Genomic DNA, 23,688 nt, shown 5'->3' with positions numbered 1-23,688 from the left:
TTAGGGGTAGCCTCAGGTAGGCTACCTCTTCATGAAGTGCTGTACTTGCACCCATAGTGGTTATAATGCCTTGGTGTGTTTGGGAAGAGGGGTTTGCACTCACTATGCTGTGTTAGCATAATCTTTGTGTGCCAGATAGGAGAACAGACGTGGTTGAACCTGGTCAGTGAAGGGGGAAGCCTCTGGTCAGATGAGCTTCCTGGTCTGGTTCATTGTGCAGCTTCAGCTCTGGTGCAGGGAACCAGTTTGGAGTTTTTTCTTCCTATAGCAGTGCAGGATTTTGCAAGCCACATGTGGAGATGCAGGCCATGACTGACATTACACAGGGCAGCTTGACCTCATTGAATGGCTGTCTCCTTACCTAGCTCTCATGTGTAGCCAGTATTCATGTGAGTGGGCTCAGCTTGCAGACAGCCCCCCTTACCTTGCCTCCTCCTTCCTTTCCCCAGCTGTTGTGGGGCTGATGAATTCAATCAGCTCTGTAACTGTTCAGGCATGTTTTAGAGATGGCATGCTAAAAGCAGCAGGAGCCCAGGGCTAAAAGTGAGACTGTCCCTTTGGTGGCCCAAGCTGTAAGAATGATTTAAGTCTCCTGAAAACTTATCCTAGCAATTCTGTTTTCTCATCTCTACTCCCATTGTAGCACTCACTTACACAAAAAAAGCAATGAGAGCATTGATTCTAAATTAATTGTGCAGGCATGCCTGCAAATGCATCTCTTCCTATATTGCTGTGTGCTTTTTAATTATTCCCTTATGCTTTTATAAGCATTTCATTCCTTGCTTGCCTGCAGGTTTAGCTGCTTCATTTTCCTGTTATCTGTCTCTTACATATGTACTCTCTAAATCTTGATGTAATGTAAATTTAATAAGCAGTATCTAACTGGGTGTCAAGAGTCACATAAATATTCTGTAGTTCATTGATAAAGAGAATGTTACTCCTTTAAGTCTGTCAACTGTTCTACCATCTTGAGCAATATGGCTTATAGAACAATAATACAAGAATAGCACATTTAGCTTGCTGTGTTCATTGGGCTTTTCTTGTATGGAGCATTGAGTAGTGTCACTTGTTTCACTAATGTGTTTGGATTCCTTGGCTTAATTTATTATCTATAAAGCATTGCATAATGCTGTTCTAAATATAAAGACATCTTTGTGCTTCAAACAAGTAACACAACCCCCTGACAGGCGCCTCTAATCATAGAGGGATTAAGTGCTTTCTATTTTACATGTAGATATTTACTAAACAAGTTTGGCACAGGTTATGCTGAATTCTTAATAGTACATGATGAGTTTGAGAATGGACATGAGGACTAGCTTCCATTTTAAGGTATAGAGCAGCTGTGAGCCCAGTTTGATGACCTGAGCTAAAGTAGTGTATCCTTAGTTCATTTTCTGAGATCTGTTGAAATAATTTACCACTGAAGCAGTATGACTAGATAGAGAGATTAAGACAGTTGCCTCTAAGAGGCAGTAGCTTTCCTAGGAAGTCATGTTGATCTTTCTATATTTGTCTTTACTGCTGTAAAAGAACAGAAAGTTCACAGTAACTTACACAGTCATAACTAGTTAACGTGCCTGTACCTCAAAAGTATCTAGAAAGTTCTTATGCACCTTAGTTTAAATGTGCATCTGATCTTCTACAGGTGGATTTAATCTAGGAAAGACCCCTGTATTTGCACACATTCCATACATATACATGGTCATTACCAGAATCATTATGCATTCCATAGACAGTGTCAAACTGGTTTGACAGTGCCAGCAGGGTAAGTTAAACTACTCAAATTTTACAGGCATTGTTTTTGCACCAGTAAAACTATGCTGGTCAGGGTTATGACTTTTTTTAAAAAAGTAAACTGAAGATCTCTGGTGTGGACAGAATTTTCTTGTGTTGTGTCTTCGTACTGACATGGTTTGTTCTTAACTCATTTAAGGGGTTTTAAATCGGAATCAAGGTACTTAATAGTGGGGCAGCTATACCAACAGAACAAGAGACATTACCATTTATATCAAATGGAGAGTCCAAACATAAAGAAATATTCTTCCTGCTACTGCTTTTAAAGTCCTTAGTCTACACTGGTATAATATTTTGAAATTTTATTGGTAGGAACTTCCTACTAGGACAATTAAAGTTGTGTAACTGTGGTCCCTGGAGAAGGGCTTGAGTTAAAAACATCAATGTCTTCTGGGTATAATTGTACTAGTGGAGGGGTTAGTGCTTCTGATTGCCAGCCCTCACATCTGCTGGCCTTTCTTGTGGGAATGTTTTCTAACCCATTGCAGTTGAAGTAAGCAAAAAACAATTTAAAAAGTCTTAACTAAGTTACTTAGAGTAAAACATTGGGGAAAACTCTGGCACAGAAAAACTGAGCAAAAAGTGGTGTGGTTGAATTAATGCAAGCTAATGGAAGTTTTCCACTGACATGGTAGCTCATGGAGTGCTTATCTAGAGTGATGGAAAACCATTGGCAAGGATGGCAGGTTCAATACCAACACATTTGGGCTAACACTGGTGATAATGATGTGTTTAAAAATAATTCTGACCTCTTCTGCCGAGAAGGCTCACTGACTCATTTACTAGGGGCATAAACCAACAATATTTGCATAGGATTTACATACAGAAAGAGATTCTGGTTACATTTTGGTTTGAGTCTGAAGACTGAAGAGAGGTGCAGTAAATGCATTGTAATTAACAGGGAGGAAGTCTAATGCCTGTCTCTTGTTAAAATGCCTGCTTTTAGATGCTGCTTCTAATAATTTGCATTGGGGGATTGAGGTTTTGAAAAGAGATGGATATATAAATCTGTGTCTCTGTGAGTTTCTTTTTCAAAGGCTTTTGAAAGACTTACTTTTTTTTTCAGTTGTTCGGGAAGTGATACTGTCAAGCATCCAAGAAACAACTTTGAGAACAAATGCAATGACTAGACATGTAAAGCAAGTCTAATCAGTATAAATGCAGATGCTAATATTTATGTATAATTATATACATATAATTATATATTTAAATATATGCATTATATATAATGCAGATGCTAATATTTACCTAATACCTAGAGCAACAGAAAAGGAGCCGAACTATGTTGGATATGTTCTGAGAAAGTGGGGTTTTTTTCTCCTGGTGCCAGAAATTTGCCATTAATGAAAAAGTACACAAATGGATCATCATAGATTAAGGGAATACAAGGCTACAAAAGCAGAATGTTGAACAGTGTGAGAGGTGGTGATCTAATGTTGACTGTCTAAATGTTGTCAGTTTTGACATAGTTGTCAGCAACACGTCTCCTTTAAGACAAATTGAAGAAAGGTTATGTATTTGTTTTATAGAGGTTTAGAAAGAGTGTTTCCAATATTAACGGTGGTTCTGCAGAAAATTTTAGAAGGGAGAAAGCATAAGCTGTGAACAGTATTACTAGCAAAGTGGTCCTGTGACAAAGCATTTCTTACCCCTTCAGTTTTCAAAACCTTCATGGTAAAAGGCAAGGATCTTAAGTCTGGTGTGAAAAAGGGAAACCAGTAGAGCAATTAAGCAGTAATTCCTCTAAGGAATTATAGACTCACTGGTTGACACTGAGACTGAAGAAAATAGTTCTGCAGGCATATGTAAAGTGAGATATAAATGAGGTAAGATGTAGTTGGCCAGTGTTTGCAAACAACTCTGTGCTTGAAGAATTGACAGGAGCTTTGGCTCTCCTTCTTCTTGGAGTAATAATATAACTGTAATATTACAGTTCTTTTAATTGTAGTGCATTATAAAGAAGATTCTAAAAGTGCAGTTTTTTCATGTGCTATTCTTTTGTCTGTCTTAGAATTCCAGCTCTTACCTTTCATTGGTTTAGATACCTTCAGAAAGGAAATATAAATGTAATTAGTAGTCTTCAACTAGCATCTGGATAGTTTGGTTTATCTTGATCTGTCTTATTCCATTTGAGAGTAAAGCATTCTTAAGCAAGAAACCATCAATTATTTGACTCAATCTACTCCTTTCCTATACTAGCAATAAAAAGTGTTTCTCTTGCATTGCCTGATGGATGCTGTGAAGGTGTGTGGCATGGTTTAGACAAGCGTGGGGAAATAAGAAGCATGTCTTAAATTAGGAAGTTTCACATTAGATGAGAAGACCTTCAAGATTACTTCCAGCTATTGAAGATCAAAACTCAGAGTGTGGGGATAGTTAACTTACATCTTTTTCTTTACTGAGAAATGAAGACTTGTTTTAAATTGTTAAAGGAATATTTCCTAATTTCAAGTAGATCCCAGCTTAGAATATATTCATCATTTCATGTGAAACAGTTCAGCCTTTTGGAATGTTTTCTGGAGTAGCTTGGGAAAAGAAGCTTTAGAAAACATGTAAAATGTGCTAAATTTTTAAGTTTACATAATAGAAGAAAAAACAGCTAATTTTTTTAAGATATTAATTATGTCCCTGCTGATGTCATTCAGTAATACACTTACATTCGCACAGGGATTTTATTGTATTGTTGCTCTTTGGGAAAGCAGAGGAGGAAAAATAGGAAGCGAGTTACTTTAGTAAAAAGATACAGAAGTTTACAAATAGAAAATAAATCATTACTTTTATAGTATAATCAAATTTAAATTCTGCAGGGTTGTCGCCTTCAGACAACTGTGAACATACTTACGTGAACTATATTTTCCCCAAGATATTTTTACTTTTGAGGCTATAGAAGTTAAGCATCTTCTTTCCTTTCTTTGACAGGAAATTCATGGCAACCATAGAGGAACTGGCCCATCAAATTATTGAACAGCAAATGGGAGAGGTACATAAATTTTGAGTCCTATTTAAGAGACATTGAGTAGTGAAATGTACAGACTGGTATGTAAAAACCAAAATCACAAGAGAAAGTAATTTTTAGTACACCCAAAGCTTCTGGAAACTCTCCTGTGGAAGACTGGAAGAACCTTCTATGTACGTTTTGAAGTTATGCTGCAAAGTCTTTTTTGCCAAAGTTTGCCCCACAGAAATGAAGCTAAGGAAAATCTGGCAGTGTTTCCAGTATGTGACTAGCTGTTCAGCTCTGGTTTTTGGGCTTCAGAGAGCCATCTGGTTGTATAATTGCTTTGCTCACTTCCAGTTACAAAATTTACAACTGAGTCGTTGGGACATAGCTTTTACTTTCCCGTTAAGCAATTGTTTCAGTTGTCATTTTTTGTTTTGCTGCTAAAGGTTTGCCATGCTCTTTACTGTAAAATGTTTGCTGGTGTTTGGTGTAAGTCAAAAGGAAGATTGATCCCTTGTTTCTGCTAACTTCTGGTTTTCATTTTCGATAACCTGTGTGCAGAATCTGTGTGCTGCAGCCAGAGAACTTCCCAGAGATGCACAGATTGTTTGGGAGTGTGGATAAGAGCATATACATACTTACCTATAAAGTTTCATCATAGTATAGTCAATTTAAAATCAGCATTTTAAATTAGATGAAGTAACTTAATTATCTTAAATAGTATTTTTTAGCTTGAAATATCCACCCTTGGTTTCTCATCTACACATGGACTGACTTTGCAAGTAATTTTAGTTCTTTTCAGTCTTTATTTCAAATAGAAAATTTGGAGTGGGGGGCAAGATAGTTAATTCTATTCTGTATAAATTCTTACAGGTTTTATTGTAGCATCTGAGTGTTGCTAAGGTTGTCTCAAAGGACTTTAATTTGTGCAATGTATGGTGTTTTTCTTTCACTTGTCCTCTTTGTAGGTGAGAATGATGTGTCTAGTGTACTACTAGTGTAGTTTTGTTAATGTAATTCCTGGAGTGGGGCGGGTTTTTTTGTTTTTTTGTTTGTTTTTTAAATTACAAATTTAATTAAGTCAAAGCTAGCTGAAGTGTATGTTCCACTCAGAAAACAAGATGGTGTGGTGATAATGTTTAGCCTCTCTGGGGGTTGTTTCATAATGTGATTCCATGAGACACTGAGTTGACTTAGTATCTCAGTGCCATGGGAGAAGGAAGGTCCTTTTTCTGTTTCTCACCTTATTTAATTTCCACGCTAACAGCAAGCCAACCCAGCGAAAACAAGTAAAGGTTTTCTGCCAGGTTAGTGGCATTGACTAGGGTTTGAGAAGGCTCTAATGAGTACCGGACCCAGCATAAAGGAGATGGCTGGGACCCGAAAGAAAGCAGAGGAGAAGATGGAGGGAGTGGAGGTGCGACACTGCAGAGAACTGTTGGCTGTTTCTGTTCATGGTGAAACTAGAGCCGTACAGTTCTCATGGATATCATTCTGTCAGCAGTGTAGATTAGAATTTGTCCTTCAGCAAGGTTTTACTGAGCCTAAGACTGTCACATCTTATTTGGCAGCAGTGTGACTTAAGCATTCTCCAGTCCTCACTTGAGCCAGAGTAGCATAGCATGAGACCAAGTGGCTATCTAAGCTCTTTATGTTATTGTGTGGTGGACAAAACTGGAAAAAATTATGGATAGTGGAGGAGGGTCTTCTCTCCCCCATCTGGGGTTAGTTCCCTTACCTGGTACAAGGTGCAACCGAACCTGGCACTTAGTTAGAAGGATTGAAAAGCATCACCCAGGGCAGTGCAACATGGGATTCTGGAAGCCAGAATTACTGTTAAAAGTCATGCCATGCACGAGTGCACTGCCTGAAAGGTAGAGCCAGCAAGGAAAGTGGTCTTACACGGGCATTTGTGTAACATTTTACGTTCCTTCCTACCTACCTGTCACCTGCCAGCTGTAATTGGTGGTGTTCTTGTTTGATGTAAGCATTAAAATCCATAGTTTAAGGCCTGTGGAACTTCAAGCAGTATTTTTGCTAGCATTTGTAATTCTTTGGAATGTTGAAATAGTTTTAATTGAATTTACAAGAAAAATTTACATGAGTAGATGTCATGGTTTAACCCCAGCCAACAACTAAGTACCACACAGCTGCTTGCTCACCCCACCACTCCCAGTGGGATGGGGAGGAGAACTGGAAAAAAAGGTAAAACCTGTGGGTTGAGATAAGAACAGTTTAATAATTGAAATAGAGAAAAATACAGTACTACTAATAACAGTAATGAAAAAGGAGATAACAGAAAAAGAAAGAGAAATAAAACTCAAGGGGGGAAGTAAACCCATCCAAATGATACACAGTACAGTTGCTCACCACCCACTGACTGATGCCCAGCCAGTCCCCAAGCAGCGATCCTCCCGGGCCACCTCCTTCCAGTTTATATGCTGAGCATGATGTCATATGGAATGGACAAGCACTTTGGTCAGTCCAGGTGAGCTGTCCTGGCTGTGTCCCCTCCCAACTTCTTGTGCCCCTCCAGCTTTGTCACTGGCAGGCCTGAGAAGCTGAAAAGTCCTTGACTTGGTGTATACACTACTTAGCAACATCTGAAAAATCAGTGTGTTATCAACATGATCGTCATACTAAATCCAAAACACAGCATTGGACCAGTTACTAAGAAGAAGATTAACAGTATCCCAGCTGTGAAACCAGGACAGTAGAATGTGAAAGGAAAAAGGCAGATGTCCCTTTTCTGAGCAGAACGGATACTGCTTCTGTGTCTCATTGAAATAATCATCAAAAGTGTTCTGTGTCATAGGTTTTGATTTCTTTATAATATTATTTCTTGTTCATGAAGCATTTCAAAACAAAGTTACGGCAGATGATTTTATGATTATCACAAATGTGTTTTTGTTAATTTAGGGCTTTTTTGCATAAGATCAAAACTAAAAAAAAAAAGGAATTTAAATACTGCACTATGCTCCACATAGGCAAAGTTATATCTGTTCTCAAATTCTGCCAACTGCTAATCATCTTTTGCCAAGTGTGAAATAATTCATGTTTCTACATCACAATCACATTTCTTGATTCATGTAGGGAAGCTGTCTGTAAAGAGCCTGGAGCAATTTGCTTTCTTTAATCTGTGGTTGGGTACACCAAGTATATGGTGGTTTGTTTCGATAGCCCTGCCGGGTAACAGTAACAGAAGAAAGTTTTGTATTTGTTGAAACAGAGTCTGTTATATGCATACAAAATAAAATTTTAACAAATATTGCACTTATTCTTACCAGTTTTATTTTTTTAAACTGCAATAAAACCCCTGTATTCTGTATAGAAGTAAAACTGTCAAGCTGACATTTTGTGGGGATGAAGAGCGGTTTTACCTTGGACAGCATGTAGATTATGACATTTTAAGGGAGCATACATAGAACAGTCCTGGAATATGTAGCCTATTTTGTAAAGCAAAGATAAAAACCACATAAAACTCCAATCCCCTATAAATCATTACCACCACCACATTTGAGAGGCTGATGGAGAATTTTAGTGCTTGAAAGTACCTCTTCCAAACAGTAAATATTGCTATATAATGAACATTTCTTTGTCCTTTACTTAAGCAAAGAAGTGGATGAATTGTTTGAATATTGAAAGTATTCATTCTCATGAAAAATGGGATATTTTTAGAAAGCAGTGTTTGAAAATGGCTTGGACAGTAGTTTGACAAGCTCTTCTTTTGATGGTGCTGGCAGTTTAAGCATCCCTCCCAGAAGCTTAATCCTACTCTTTAATTTGCTCTGATGCTCTGCTTTTGAGCATTCTGGAGATCTAGATTGAAGGTTTGAATTATGGAAAGAATATTCTTTGTCTGCTTTTTAACCTGCATCGCTGTCCTATTCCAGATCACTGAATGACTAACCAACCAGTTTTACCTACCAAGCTGAAGAGATAAGAGCTAGTAGGTTGTAAGAGCTGAGACTGGTACCAAAAGTTATGCCTTTTCAGGTCAAATTTCAAAATCAGCTTAGGCTGGAGGGAGCTTGTATTTCTGCTGTAAGGTGAAGCCTTACCCACTGCTTCTTCCCCTTCTCATACTCCTTTCCAGCTGTGTGTTCATGCCTGCTTCCTTCTGCTGGTACTAGCATTTACCTGGTGGTATGGTTGCAAAATCAGGAAGCTGATCCAGAAGGAATGAAAAAGCCCTCAACCTGTTACGAAACAGACCTTTCCTGCAATACAGATACATATTCTCTATATTAATTCCTAAGGGGGGTGCGGTGGCAGCTTAAGACAATCATTTTTATAATGATGTAAATACTGGGAATTGTTAATACAGAATTGCAGGATGTTCCAGAGTTTTTGAACTGCAAAATGTTTGGGGAGTTACTTGGGAATTTAAGACAAAAATTTCACTTTGAAGGTATTTGTAAACTCTGTGAAGACAGACGACTTTTGTACTACACAAAGTCCAGCCTTTTTGATCAAGCCTCTGTAAATAGTAGCTGTACTTCTTAAATTTTGTTGACAAGTAATGTAATGAATAATACCTTCCCCCATATACCTTTTGGCTACAGCATGTGACGAATTTTTAGATAATTGTTAAAACACTACTACAAATTGTGCCTGAGAGCATTCACACAGAGATTTAAATTTGTTTTAAGATACACTGCTTGCCAACTTCATGCATTTCACTAATTTTCTCTAACTTTCTTGATAGTTCCCCACTATAGAATTCTGTTGTTCTGGTTTTGCTGTTTTAACAGAAAAACAGAAGAGAAAAGGCAAATTGCTGTGTTTCCACACCAAAAATTCTTTTGTCATTTTAAGTAAGCCATTGAGGTAAAAGTTATTTTAGTGTAAATGTAGCACAGCTATGATGAAAGGTACTGTGTCTTGTGAATATCGACAGTAATAAATACTCGGTCTGGTTAACTTACATGGACTTGTCAACACTGAATTGTTTTACTTAACATGTTTCTAAATTTCGGATTGGAAGGTTTTCAAAATGGGTTTAAAACAGTGAAACAAACAGTTTTCTAACTAGAGTAAGGGTATCAGACTTTCCACAGACTTGTGCAGGGAAAACAGAAGCTGGTGAAAACTTAAGGTTTCATCCATTAAGGTAGTGTATCCATCCTTAAGGTAGTATTATCCGTTGTCAATCCATTATGTTTGTTTCTTCTTTCTAGATTACCCATTCCCAGGGAGGTGGTACACAAACACTAATGGATGGGACAGCACAACGAATACAGATTTTCCCTGCAGATTCAGGCCTCTCTTTACCACAACGTATACAGGTATGCTTCATCTGATATATTTTAAAGCAGAGATGAACTATTTATTTTTGCCAGTTTTCACATACAATTCTTTTTTTGTGTCATATTATTTGATTGAATGTAAATATTCAGCCCTGGGTGGCAGAGACCATTTCTATATAAACAGGGGTAAAACATCGTTCCCCCCCTGCCTTTTTTTTTCTCTTAAAAATTTTAAGATAACAAAAAATTACAACCACTGAACAGAAAAAGACTTTTCCCCAGTACTGTAATGATACTGCTTTTTAAAAGCTGGATAATTTTTAGATTTTGTAATTCAGCTGAATTGTTGGAATATTTCTACATTTGGAAGCAGGGAGGGAGGGAGATACTGCATTGTGTCCCTGATACAAGTCATGAAAAAGTGCAAGGCAACAATGTCTGAGAAGGGTACTGATTTTTGGTTTTCCCAACCAACGTGACATGTCCTGCTAAACTAATTCATAGCCTGGCCAGGTAATAATCTCAATTAAGTGAAGGTATGAAGCTTTTAGCAATGTAGGTAGTTAAATCAACATAGATGGAGATTAGAAGGATTTGGGAATGGAATTTTATATTTTATCCCTTGAAAGTCAATGCAAGTCCTTGCAAACGTTTCATTTTTCAGTTTCATCCTAGAGAAAAATATCAACAGCAGAATACATTTTTAAATAATCTCAGGTATAATTTGTTGCATACAAAAGCACTAATTTAAGCAAGCCAGCTGATAGTGTAAACTTGGCTGATTTTTCTTTTGCTGGCTTCAGTCTTCAACATTTTCTGTGCAGTTTTTTCTTCCGCCTTCCAAGACTCTTCACAGCTGCCCCCCCATATACAATCTTCTGGGTTTTTTTATCATCCCCTACCTGTGCTTTAGTCATGGTACCAGTGTTGTCAACCCAGTAGATCTTTATTCTTTCAGGTACCTCCACTCCTTTTCTACACTTTGTGTACAGCTGTTCCTTTTATTAACTAATTTATGTTAATCAACTAACCGCCATCTCTTCATTCTCTGTTTTCATTGTCAATACCTGTGTGCTATAATGTCCCTGTAGTGTGAAGCCATTTAAGGTAATTTCAGCATCAGGGTCTGAATGTGGGATGATGGCATATAAACCCATGAGCCTGTATGATGAACAGCGGGACAGTTCTGTTGGTTCAAAGCCAGTGGCAGACTTCTAACCCTTCTGTGCCAGCTTTTTTGTGGGGGGAGAACTACTTTTGGTTAGGCACTGTAATTACTGCAAATATGATGAACATAGAAGAATTGTATTTCGAGGGACAGGGACCGTTACATAGATTTTAATTGTCTCGTGTAGCTGGGAGATCACTTGTTTCTAACCCAGCTACTTTGTTCCTTGTCCTTTTCGCCATGCTCATAGATTCTTGCTTCAAAATGGATGGTAAGCGCTCTGGGGCGATGGTTGTCTCTTGATATGTGGGGAACAACACACATTCAAATGGCGTCCCTCCTGCAACAGACATCTACAAACATCTCACCAATATCAATAATAATAAATTAGATATGAGGTAGAACTTAGTAATGAAAACGTTCCTCAAAGCAGAATTTATGTGAAGAATAAAGTAGTTTGTAGGAGCAAATACATCTCAGTGCAATGTTCAAAATATATGTTAAATTGATTAGTTTTGAGTTTATATTTTCAATCAATATTTTTTCCTTTTTTATTGTTAAATGCACGTAAATAATTATCTGAAATCTTTAAATACAAAATCCTCAGTAAAATGTTCTTTAAAACATGCTTCAGTAGTCAACCTTTTTAGGGAAGGCTCACATTTCTCTAGGATAAAAGTTGAATGTCACATTTGTTGTTACAGACATTTCTGTTCAAAAGCAGCTTTATTATAAACAAGTGGATGAGTCCTCTGTGTTCAGCCACTTTCTAATTTTTTTTTCTAAAACAGGAACACAGAATTATTGAGGTATTTAATTTACTGAAATGTTATTCAAATGGAATTAAAAACTTGTTAACAGACAAGGCTTAAAAGCAATAAAGGGAAATACTATCCTCCATTATTGTCAGGGTGCTTAAATAAAATACATGGGAGAAGTGTTTTTAAGCAGACAATCATGAACTAATATCTTAATGTTATATATATTCATATATTTTATAACATTATCCCTTCAGCGATGTTGAGTTTCAGGTATATTAAGAAACACAATGTGTTGTCACTGAGCCCTGATGGGATTCCATTGAGAAGTGGTTTTCTTTTTCTTTCCGATTATTTTTTTCTCTTATCTCAGTGTTTAGGTACTGCCAGTTGTTACACTTTGGTGAACTGCACCACTTTTCAGAGTCCTGTTGTAATTTAGGTGAAATTTTTGCAGGTATATGGCCATAAGAGGTCAGCTGCAGACAGATTGTGCTTAGTTATTTAAAACGCTTTCTCTGATGCCTCTGTCAGTTGTCAAATCCTTGACAGGTGCAGAAACCATTTCTGCAGATTGAATAGCTTTGTATGGATATTAACATTAACGCTATACCTACTATATCATGTAGTGGAAACTACATATTTAGGTATCCTCCTAGAATTGCAGGAAGCCATTTGAAGAATCAGAACACGATGTGTTAAATGGGAGGGGAATTGTGGGAAGTAGCAATGATTCTTTTGCCTGCTGTCCTGCCATATTTATCTACAAATACATACCTTTTTTAAATTATGGGGCTGGACTACAATAGGAAAAAAGGTAATTTAGCATATACATCCAAAAAATAATTTCAACTTTAATACGAGTTCGTATCTTCACTGTTTGGGACATGCTGGATTTTGAGTTAGTTTTATACTATACTTCGTATAAACCTAACTAGATCAAGTATATATATACACCTTTTTTGATGTAACCTAGTTGCACTTACAGGGTTTGATAGGGAGACAAATTTTAACTCAGAGTGTCTTTCGAACAGCAGGTCTGGAAATTCAAGAAACCACAATATTCTGTGTTTGGCTTTTGTATGTGTATGCACCCTGTTGAGGGTAACGTGCAGTGGATTTCTAATCCCAATAAATGGCGTGTGTTTGCAGAGAAAGGGAAGGGAGCATCAGCTACTTTGAAAATAGTCAGAAATGACACAGGAGAAATAAAGGCTGTGAATGAAGAAAAATGGAATGGAAGGAGAAAGTTAAGCAAGTAAGGGAATTAAAAGGGCAAGAAAGTTTGCCACCTTAAGAATATGGAACCAACATAAAGGAAATGAAAGGAGAAAAAAGGGACTTCTGTAGTCATTTGTGGTACCAGGCATGTGGATGTTTGAGAAGACTGAATGGAGAACCCTGTATTAATCGTTGTGGTAACTATTGGGGTTTTTGTATTGTCTTCCCACCCGACACCTCAAATGTCATAATAATTTATATTCTTTTCTTATATCTTTAGTGTCTGGAATTTTATTGTCTTCCCTGGACTTCTCTCTTAAACAAGCTTTTAATTGTGTTTTGCAGAGAAAAAACCTGAAATTTGATCCATTAACATGTTAATAGCAAAAGGCCACTCCTGAAGGAAACGTATTCCTTTTATCTATTTTGAAACTCACAGCTTCTGAATATTTTAAAGTGCCAATATTGATTTATAATTGCTGAAATTAGATACTCAAGCAGCGAGAGATATGAATTATTATATTTTTAAAATGTAAGCTATATACATAGGTTTTTGAAACAAACTTAGGTGTATTGAATGTTTAGAGAAAATAACAAGCTAGTTGTGAAGGTGCAATAGCAAAGTTGATAAACACTTGTGTGAAGTTCAGTGTCTCAGTGCCCCTGTTCTCCACCTAGAAAATATAATGAATCTTGCTGCTTTAATTGCATGAAACTAGTTATAAGTGTTAGACCATGACATAAATAATTTAATCAGTAATTATAGCCATATAAATGTTAGGGATGGATAGATGGACATAAATGTTTGGTTATAGGTTAAGAAGAAAAAAAAGGACCTGTTTTTTTGATCTGTGATTCAAAAATAGTTTGCAGGAGACAGTCTCTGTGGGATGAGTTCCCTCAGTCTCCAGAATAAACCAGTTTTCCCTATAGGCATTTTGATGGAGAAAGGCAGGAGGTGACTAAAAGTGAGATTTATAATGGAAGATACACAGAATCCTGATTATTTTTTCTGAGGATTATGATCTTCTGACGAATTTGGCAAAAAAAATGTGGTCAGTGGAGGATTATTCAATAAAATTCTGCTGTATTTGTGCTTGACAATAGGATAAAATGGAAAAAACCAGTCTGTGGGTCTGTTGGTCATGAAATGAAACATGAAAATAACTTTTTACTTTAAAAAAAGGAAAAAGGTGGCAGGGAGAGAAATTCTGGTTTACTTATTTTATTTAGGAATATATATGTAACAAAAAAAGCCCCCCACAAAATGAAGCCTAAAATGTCTATACAGGGGCAACAAGATTATTGCTTTTCTTGCTGTTTGATGCTTGCTTTTTTCACTTGGAAGTCTACATTTGTGTTTCTAAGAAGTTTTTTGTTAAGCAGCCAAACCTGGGAGGTGCTAAGCACTTCATGTGGTATGCAGTGAATTGAAGAGTTAAAATTTCTCATAACCTGACAGGTCCTAGGGCTGAGCTACAGACATACATTGAATTCTGGATGCCACAGTTATCAAGGGTTTCAGTAGTGTTGTAAAAGCATGGGCTAATTGTAAAACTTGAGTATGAACTCAGATTTTGACTTCAAATACCCTCGATTGAAATGTGTTTCAAATACAGTGAAAGTCCAAGGTTTCGCCTGAGTTTACTTTACTCTTGTGTGACAAAGGGGAAGACAATCCTGCTTCACAAGTGCCAAAGGCAAAATTCCCTTTTTCTTCAAGTGCCCAGATTGGGCCACAAAGGTCAACTTAAATTACCGTAACAATTTGAGATAAATGTATTATTAGATTGTCACAGATCAGCAGACGGGCCAGAAGATTCAGATTGTTACAGCACTTGATCAGAGCTCAGCAGGCAAGCAGTTCATCTTAACAAATCATGATGGCTCTACCCCAAGCAAGGTGATCCTTGCCAGACAAGATTCCACTCCAGGAAAAGTTATCCTAGCAACTCCAGATGCTGCAGGTGTCAACCAACTGTTTTTTGCATCCCCTGATATATCTGCACAACACATCCAGGTAGATAATCCACTTTATTTCATAATTTTCGTTCAAATGGGATAAGAAGAGATGGTTTTGTTTCCAAATATGTCTGTCTGGGTTCTCCTTTTTTGAGGTTTTTTTTTTGTAACGGTATCCTTTTCCTTGCACTAGGACTCAGCATGGAAACTTAGAAATTATGAAGAAAACTTTTTTTTTCTAAATTTCTTGCTTTTAGAATTTATATCCTGGCTCATGACATTAGAAAGAATACTGCTATTTTTATTGCCATTTCCAGCTGCTGCCATACAACACTCCTTTATTTCTGCTTCATTGACTCTCTGTGTGGTTTTGTGTATTGTTAAAAAGCATACTCTTTTCTCCATTGTCTTTATCATTTAACGTCCCCTGCTGCTTGTTTTCCTTTTTGTACACTGTTCTAACTATGTTCAGCTGTGTGAACTGTACTCCAAGGTAGTTTCACAGAGAGACTGTTGAGTAGGGAAGTACATGACTCTGTGGGGATGGAAAAACACCACTAAAGATTTTGGGTTTGCTAAGGTGAGATTGTAACTAGCCAGGGGTGTAACTCCCTAAACTGGTCCCCAGTGCACATTACTCCCATGTGCCGCTTCCTTAGTCGTCACCCTCCAACTGCCAAGCTTTCAGCCCCGTATCATCACCTGGAAAGAATGGGATGGCACTGATGTGAATAACATGCACCAAGACTTGGGAGATGTGAGCTCCTTCAGCGTGAAGCAGGAGATTACTGGGCTCCAGCTAAAGCATAGTTATTGCGTGTTGTTTACCCATGTACATTTAGGCTGCTGTTAAAACACATCAGTGTGGTAGGTGAGCAAAAAACATTAGGATAGCTACAGTCCATTTAGTCCAGTATCTTACACTTAAACAATGGCCAGAAACAGTTGCTTAAGGAAAAATACCAAAAACTGGACAAGTGAATAATGATCCTTCTAAGCATATCCTTTCACTTCCATTTGCTGCTGATTTAGAGCAACCTCCTGACTTGGAGACTGCAATGAGACCATCATATTTGATAGCTGACACTAAAGTGTAAAAAACTTTTGTTATTTATATAGAACATATATACTTTGGTTTGTATAATATCGTGTAGTGTAATTGTGTGTTGTGCAAAGAACACTTTAGTTGATCTTCTGAAATAAGTATTAAATTAGGTGTCTATTGCACTACAAGAAACAGCTATAAAGGTTCTGTTGTTTTTATAAGTCACTATTATGTCCTCTTTCAAGTAATCTCTTTTCAACTGAAGACCCCTGATCTTTTTAGTTTGTGCTCTTCTGAGACCTTGTCCACTACTCTTGATTCGCTACTTACATATTGTGTAAGCTTGAAACACATCTGTGTATTATGTATTACATTTTTTTTTTTTTTGAAACTTAGAAATCTTTGCAAATGGACATACGTTTTTTGCTCAAGAAAATTTGCTTGCTATTAATAGGGGAGCAGTAGCAAAAGCCAATCCTATTGAGAGGCATTTAAGCATGTTTAGTGGTATCATACACTTTGTATTTTAGGTAAACCTCAACAAAAGTATACGCTAGTGGGATATGATTTGAAGTACTCCATCTAAAAAATTATTTTCAAAGACAACTTAAGAGATGAGAAATGTGCCACACTGGTTTAAAAGGCAAAATTCAAGAACAGAGGAAGTCTGGACAAAAAAATTGAAACTCTGATTATACAATTTGGGCAAAATAGGTTAGTTTGAGAGGCAACAGATTATTTTGTCACTTTAGTTAGATTGTTTGATTGTCAGTATATATGTATGGGTAGCGATTTCTTTTTTCCACTTAAAGTTCATAAAATAGAGAGTACTGTTCATTTGCTGTTCAACTGCATCCTCTTTGGGATCTTTCATATTTTCTCCCTAAATGATCTTTTCATCTGCAGTTTCACCTTTTTTGTTGTTCTTCTGTAGCCTTCACTTGAAATGCCCATTCATTTGCTATGTAAAAAACATCTCTTTTATTGCAGCTTATCTTTACATTGACTTATTTGGCAAGGCCCTCTGTCCCCTCATCAATTGTACTTTCAGTGGCTCTTCTTCGTCTGAATAATCAATTTTTATTCCTCATGTTCAAGGTCAGTTGATGAGCTCTCTAAGTCTTGGATTTTTATCTCCTCATGGGCCCAATTCTGTAGTCCTTCCTTATGTGGAACTTCCCATTTTTGTGCAGGTTTCATTTATGGAAGGACTTAGAATTTGTTGATATATATATATATATGTAGTATAATACCATGAAAAATATATGATGTTAATAATGAAAATTAGGAAGGAAAGGTTAATGTTTTTTAACTCATCAATATTATTTTTCTTAAAAAGATGTTTTATTAAAAGAAAACAGGTGGATCTCTGAGACAATACTGTTAGCAAAGGCTAACTAGAAAGAAGTATGCTTGTTAAACCTTCGCATATATGTTGTCTATGTTATCTTCCAAACTTTCTAAAAAAGCAATTTCTTAATTTTTTCCATAGCAGGTACTGTACTTTCTTTCAGTAAGTTGTCTTTCTTTTTATCAGAGGTCCTGTTTTGAATATGCAAGGCAAGCATGAGTCTGATTTCCCATTAAGGCACAGTACAAGTTAGAAACTCTTAAAACTTCTAAACTGTAATCTCTTTAACGGGAATAATGATTTTTTTTTCTGTTTTACATAATTGTCAAGATGATATTTGGTTGTTACTTGTGATATGTGTGTTCCTTTTTTACGTGGAATTTTTGCTGTGCTTTATTTATGTCGCAGTGGGATAGAGTTTTTATAGATCAAATGGAAGGCAGTAGCACCTACCCTGCACTGCAGGGGTTTTAATGTGTGCTTAATGAAGCTTTACAGGTACCAGCGATAAATGAATGAGACAAGATAAGAATACTGTATTAATGTCAAACTGTTACTGAAAGCCAAACTATATACCACTTGATAGTTAATGGTAGTGTCCAGAGTATGTTTTCTGTTGCTCCACTATTTATGTGTATTATAAAAAAATGAGTGAATAAACCAGAACGTAGATACAGTAGCCTTTACAAGGGATTTTTTTGGTCCGTCTGTTTAATGCTTCAGTCTCTTGTGCTATGAACAAGTCTTTAGGATATAAATACAAAATTGAACAAAAGGTAAGAGTATGCAAATGCTAAATGTTTTTAAAAATGTCTCCATTTTGCAGAAGTAGTATTTAGATAAATGAAATCTTGAGTTCTGTTCAGAAGTATTACAAGGAAAACTTTTGTTCCATCTTGAAAAGGAGCACAGTGGCACAGCAGGTGGCTCCTTTGTGTCGATGAAGACTGTAAAATGTAGTCAAGAAAACCTTATATTTTGTAGATTTGGTCCCTATCTTAGAGAAAAAACACAAGCATGAGATATATTTTAATCTTTCTTGATGGTAAGAAAAATTAAATTGTTTCACACTTTTTTCCAGATATTTACAGACAACTCCCCCAGTGAACAGGGCCTAAATAAAGTCTTTGATCTGTGTGTTGTATGTGGAGACAAGGCATCAGGTATTTACTGTCTTCTTTTTCTTTTTTTTTAAAGCCGTGCAATTTTATAAAAGCATTTTAAAATTATTCTGAAGCTATATAACAGTTTGCATGCGTATGCATATATATACAACCGTACATGCACAAACAGAAAGGATATGCTAGCCTTTCAGCGAAGAATTACACTAAATGATACTGTCATGTCCATGGGTGAGATTTATTCTTGTTTTACATTGTCAATTTAATGCTCTCTACCAGTTTTTGTCTTTCTTTCTTAAGGTGAATATTTTATTTTCTACTAGAAAAGCTTTGGTGATAAAATTATTTGGGCAACAATGTTGAGAGTTTTTCCTTCCTTAAAATAAGGTCATGCAGTGAACTTTGTTATTGTTGACAGGTTCTCTTAAAATATATGAGAAACCTGTTCGTTATTTTAAATATGAAACCAGTAGGCAAGGAATATTTTGCAAGTATATGAAAAAAATGCTAATACGAGATTCATGCAGGACAGCTGGTTATTTGAAGAACCATTATTAAAATGGTAAAAACGTATTAGAATTCCAGTAAGAAATAAGCTTAATAATGGTATAGTCATATTTTACCAAAGGAGAGTGCTAAGGTAAGAAAAGAAAAATGTTTCATGCAATGAATTTTGTGTATTAAGACAGTGGAAAGAAACACAGTGGGAGCAGTGCACTGGAGAACTCTTGTCTCCCACATTCCCTTTGCATATGTGCCTGCCACTCAGTGTGCTAGGTCTGTCAGGGTTGGAACTGGTGAGAGGGAGTCTTGTCTTTTATTTTTAAAAAAATGAGAGAGAGAGCTACAAGGGCTTGCTCTTCAGTATAGTTTAGCTGACAGCTCCTTTTTCTTTGCACTTTCTTTGTTAAAGATAATGGGGTGTAAGAGAGATGAGACATTTAACTTTGCTCTTTACTTATTTAGCTAAAATTAGTGTTAAGGAGGGAAATGGTTGCTCCATTAGAAGATTCATATGGTTTGTCATGAAGTCTGTATGATGGACCTCCAGTAACACCAAAATATGACAGCTGCAGTTAAATGCTCCTTTTGGGAAGCGATGAGAATAAAGTGTATAAAAATGGGGGCCAAGGGGAAGAAGTAGTTAATGTTAAAATGTCATAATGAGAATAAGTAGGATGGGGAACAAACTTCCTAGAAAATAAAACCAGTTAAATTTTTTGTCTGTGGCAAAGTTTACCGTTAAAACTAGAACTAGAATCTAGAACTGTATTGTTCCTAGAACCCCAGTCAGACTTCAGCCATCTCAAAGGGAATTACTGCCAAACATAAGGCAAAGATTGGGTTGGTCTGCTCCAATTGGCAGGACTCCTGGCTCGCCAGCGGAGGGCTGGAGTACTCCTTGAGAGGCTGGAGATCCCAGGAGCTATTCCTCCTGTCCTGGCCCAGGGATATCAAGCAGTGGTAGTAAATTTGGGGAGAGTGCCATGTTTCCCTGAGCAGCTGCAGGTGCTGGGGAGCTTCCTGAGTGACAAGCAGTGTCGTGCAAACTGCTTTGCAGACACCTCCAAGCTGGAGTCCAAGAAGCTACATCAAAGAGCCGGTGAAGAAGCAGCCCCAGTGCTTTGCAGGGTGCATATGAAGTATTCACAATCCAACTGCTGTTAAAGTGTTTCACTTAGTAATACTCTTTTAATATAGATGATGTTTTATAAATTCCACATTTGAGTAGTGTGGTTGTGATAAAGGCACCTAGAAAACCTGTCAGAATTTCTAGAAACTTCAGGCAGACAAGATTGATGTATCTAAAAAAAGTTTGTGAGGAGTGAGGAAAGAATCTAAAAATACATTTTCCCTTAAATTAGTTTCTGTTTGAGATTTATTTCTGCAATGTGCCCTACTTAGGTCAAAGAGCAGCCTTACTGCCTCTGCAGTGGGTATTTTGAGTGTTTGTCAGTGATCTTTGGGTTTAGGATTATTTTTTTCTTCAGGATAATAGAATTAAAATTGTTGGAATTGCCAAGCATGCCTTAATCAAAACCAGTACTTTTTAGTATATTTTGTGCTATAGCAGAATCAATTTACTTCTGAAAAATATTTTTTCAACTTTACTTTTTTCTGTAGTATATCCTAGAGATTTTTATATTTGTTACATGTATATAAAACATATATATGTGTGTTAGAAAATTAACAGAAGAACTGATTTTTTAAAAACATTATTTAGCTATTTTAGGTTATACTTTCATTGAAGTTTTAAGGAAAGAACTAAGGATGTATCATTACCCTGTTAGGAAAATGAAAGGTGAAAGTAAGATCTTTGAAGTGATTACCTACTACTGTCAAATGCCCTGTTTGCACTTACCATGGTTTCATTAGATTTAATGCATACAATTTTGACAGCCAAATTTCTAATGAGCAATAATAGGGCTTGACTGTAGCAACATTTTAAAAAAATTGCCAGAGTGTGTAAATTAAAGAGTTACTTCTGTGTTCCTGCTAACCTGTTTTCTTAGCTTTTTTTAACACTGCTGTCAACAGCAAGAATTTAATAGGCAACTTGCCTATTTGTAAAATCTGTCCTATTTAAGTGAACTAGAAAAATGGTTCACTTGCCTTTGTATGTTGTTTTACAGCCAGAATATATTTTAAGATCTGTAACCCATGGGGATAAAAGGTGTTCTTATTTTGGGTAAATCCTTCATTTTTAATAAATAAAACCTCTGAAAATGTAATACTACAGTGTAAAATTAATGTAGTGGGTTTTGTTGTTCTGTAACTAGGGCGTCACTATGGAGCAGTAACTTGTGAGGGATGCAAAGGATTCTTTAAAAGGAGTATACGGAAAAATTTAGTTTATTCATGTCGAGGAACAAAAGACTGTGTCATTAACAAACACCACCGGAACCGATGTCAGTACTGTAGGCTGCAGAGATGCATCGCGTTTGGGATGAAACAAGATTGTAAGTCTGAATAAGTGTCAATTATTTTAGTTGGCAGCTATGTTAAAGTTTATGCTACAAAAGGTATGCTTTTTATGCAAAAGGTATTGTATTATTACAAATTGTTATCTTGATTGTGTATTTTAAAATCGCTGTATCTTTCTCTTTTAAAGCATTGTACAAGTTTGGTGTATAGAAGTCTGAAATGTTTACAAGTGTGCATATTGCTTGACAGGCTTAATAAGTGCATTGCATGTGGTAAAAGTGAATAAACTGTTACTCCTAGGTGGCAAATGTCAAGCATGTCTTCATCTTTGTTTTTTATATATGCCGTTCAGTTTTTCTATGTGTAAGTTAAGGTACTGAACATTTTGAATCGTTTACCTTCTTGCCACTTTTCCCACAACAGCATACCAGCAATTGCTGTTCACTTTTGGCAAAGCTCTGCAGACAGTTAAAGTGTAAACTGGTGTCTTCTGGCTTTATTCTGTAGAGCTAGAGGTTTTTCCATAGGATATAATACTGTAAGTTTCATTTGAATGTTTTCTGCTCGACTCAAAGCAAGATGATGTATTTGTAGGCTAAAGCCCAGATTCGTTCCTTGTATTTTCACTGAGCTATTAAAATTAAGAATCTGCTCCTCTGAAGTCAGTGAGTGTAGGTCAGGGTGTTAGCAAGATCTTAAATGGTCTGATCTGAACTTTGTGAATGTCTCTTTCTCTTTGTATTGTCTAAGGTCCTAACTTGAGAAACTTCTTTAAGTGCATTAAGTTGTGTGGGTTCAATCCAGACACACAGTCCATGGTAAAGGGTACCATGAGTCCTTTACAGAGTGTGTGGGATAGTGAAATTGAGAGAAGGAGAAGCTGTAAGCCTCCACTTAAAGATCCAAATTAAAAATAATGTAAGTTAGTGTATATATAATATAGTAAGGGGATTTCTTTCTCAATTGTAACTTGAAAAATTTAGTGTCTATATGTTTGGTCTTTGACTACTACATCATTTCATTAAGAACAAGTCAAGCTGATGTGTTGGGTTTTTGCCCAGGTTGTTAGCTTATTGCTTAAGGGATTATTTTTTTTAGTGATTTTCAAAATCACTATTAAAATTGCAGATTAAATAGAGGGGGGGGAAAAAGGATTATTTCTTAGTGAGTAATTTGGGATGTGACTTAATAGTTGCATATTGTTTTGTTAGCTGTGCAGTGTGAGAGGAAGCCTATTGAAGTGTCAAGAGAAAAATCTTCAAACTGTGCAGCTTCTACAGAAAAGATCTACATTCGGAAAGATCTCCGTAGTCCATTAGCTGCAACTCCAACTTTTGTAACAGACAATGAAACAGCAAGGTATGTAAATTCTACTCAGAAGCAGCTATCTCTGTTTCCTGAAACGGGAAAAATCAATTTTAAAATTAATGAAAATTAAAATGTGTGCTGTTTTGTGTCAGATCAACAGGTCTGCTAGAATCGGGAATGTTTGTTAACATTCATCCGTCTGCAATAAAAAATGAGCCTACTGTTCTGATGACTCCAGATAAGGTATATGATGATGTAACTGATATATTAAGTAGAATTGATTGCTGTAATTGTGCATGTAGGGAGGGAAGAGTGTTCTATTCTGTTGTACTTCCGTTTTGTTAATTTAATGTTTAAAACGCTCCATTACAACATTAGCCAGTGTTGCAAATGCCTTCTTTCCACAAGAATGTTTTTAGTCTCGCATAGTAAAAGTGCTAAGAACTCTACAAAGTAAATGCCTTCCTCCACATTTTTAGAGAACTTGAAGGGCTGCATTATTTTTCTTTGTATTGGACAATCCTGACACCTGGATATTCCTTTTGTACCAATAAAATGAGGTGCTTGCAAAACCTCGCATGGCAGTATCAGTGGATTTCTTAAATACTGTTAAGGTTTTTTTCCCCTGATTCACTAATGGTTTTTTGCAAAGCTAATAAGAGCTATCTCAGCAGTAGTCTTATTTCTGAGCTGTTTTTTCTTTGTTTCCATTTTGTTACATTTAGTGATCCACTAGAGCCATGTGGTAACTTCCCTACACATGCACAGTAGGAAGCTTTTGTATTTTTCTAGCTGATATTAAATTACCTCATACTGTTTTCATGCATTTTGCCTTGCTTGCTCTG

General features: G+C 36.5%; 1 protein-coding gene across 6 annotated transcripts in view; it reads left to right on the top strand.

Moving 5' to 3' along the window:
- NR2C1 (nuclear receptor subfamily 2 group C member 1) overlaps positions 1-23,688 on the top strand; it is a 44,671-nt gene that overhangs the window by 4,478 nt on the left and 16,505 nt on the right. Inside the window, exons 2-9 of one of the 6 annotated variants that reach the window (XM_055710742.1) lie at positions 4,714-4,774; positions 9,916-10,023; positions 14,921-15,151; positions 17,129-17,236; positions 18,571-18,652; positions 21,391-21,570; positions 22,747-22,894; positions 22,996-23,086. In XM_055710742.1, coding sequence (XP_055566717.1) covers positions 4,721-4,774; positions 9,916-10,023; positions 14,921-15,151; positions 17,129-17,236; positions 18,571-18,652; positions 21,391-21,570; positions 22,747-22,894; positions 22,996-23,086 — 1,002 coding nt within the window. In that variant the 5' untranslated portion in view covers positions 4,714-4,720. The remainder of the gene's footprint in view (positions 1-4,713; positions 4,775-9,915; positions 10,024-14,920; positions 15,152-17,128; positions 17,237-18,570; positions 18,653-21,390; positions 21,571-22,746; positions 22,895-22,995; positions 23,087-23,688) is intronic. The other 5 variants (XM_055710743.1, XM_055710744.1, XM_055710745.1 and 2 more) reach the window with 5 other exon arrangements.

Source organism: Falco cherrug, chromosome 5, assembly GCF_023634085.1.
Source record: "Falco cherrug isolate bFalChe1 chromosome 5, bFalChe1.pri, whole genome shotgun sequence".
NCBI lineage: Eukaryota > Metazoa > Chordata > Aves > Falconiformes > Falconidae > Falco > Falco cherrug.
This window is presented reverse-complemented; position numbering and strand designations above follow the sequence as displayed.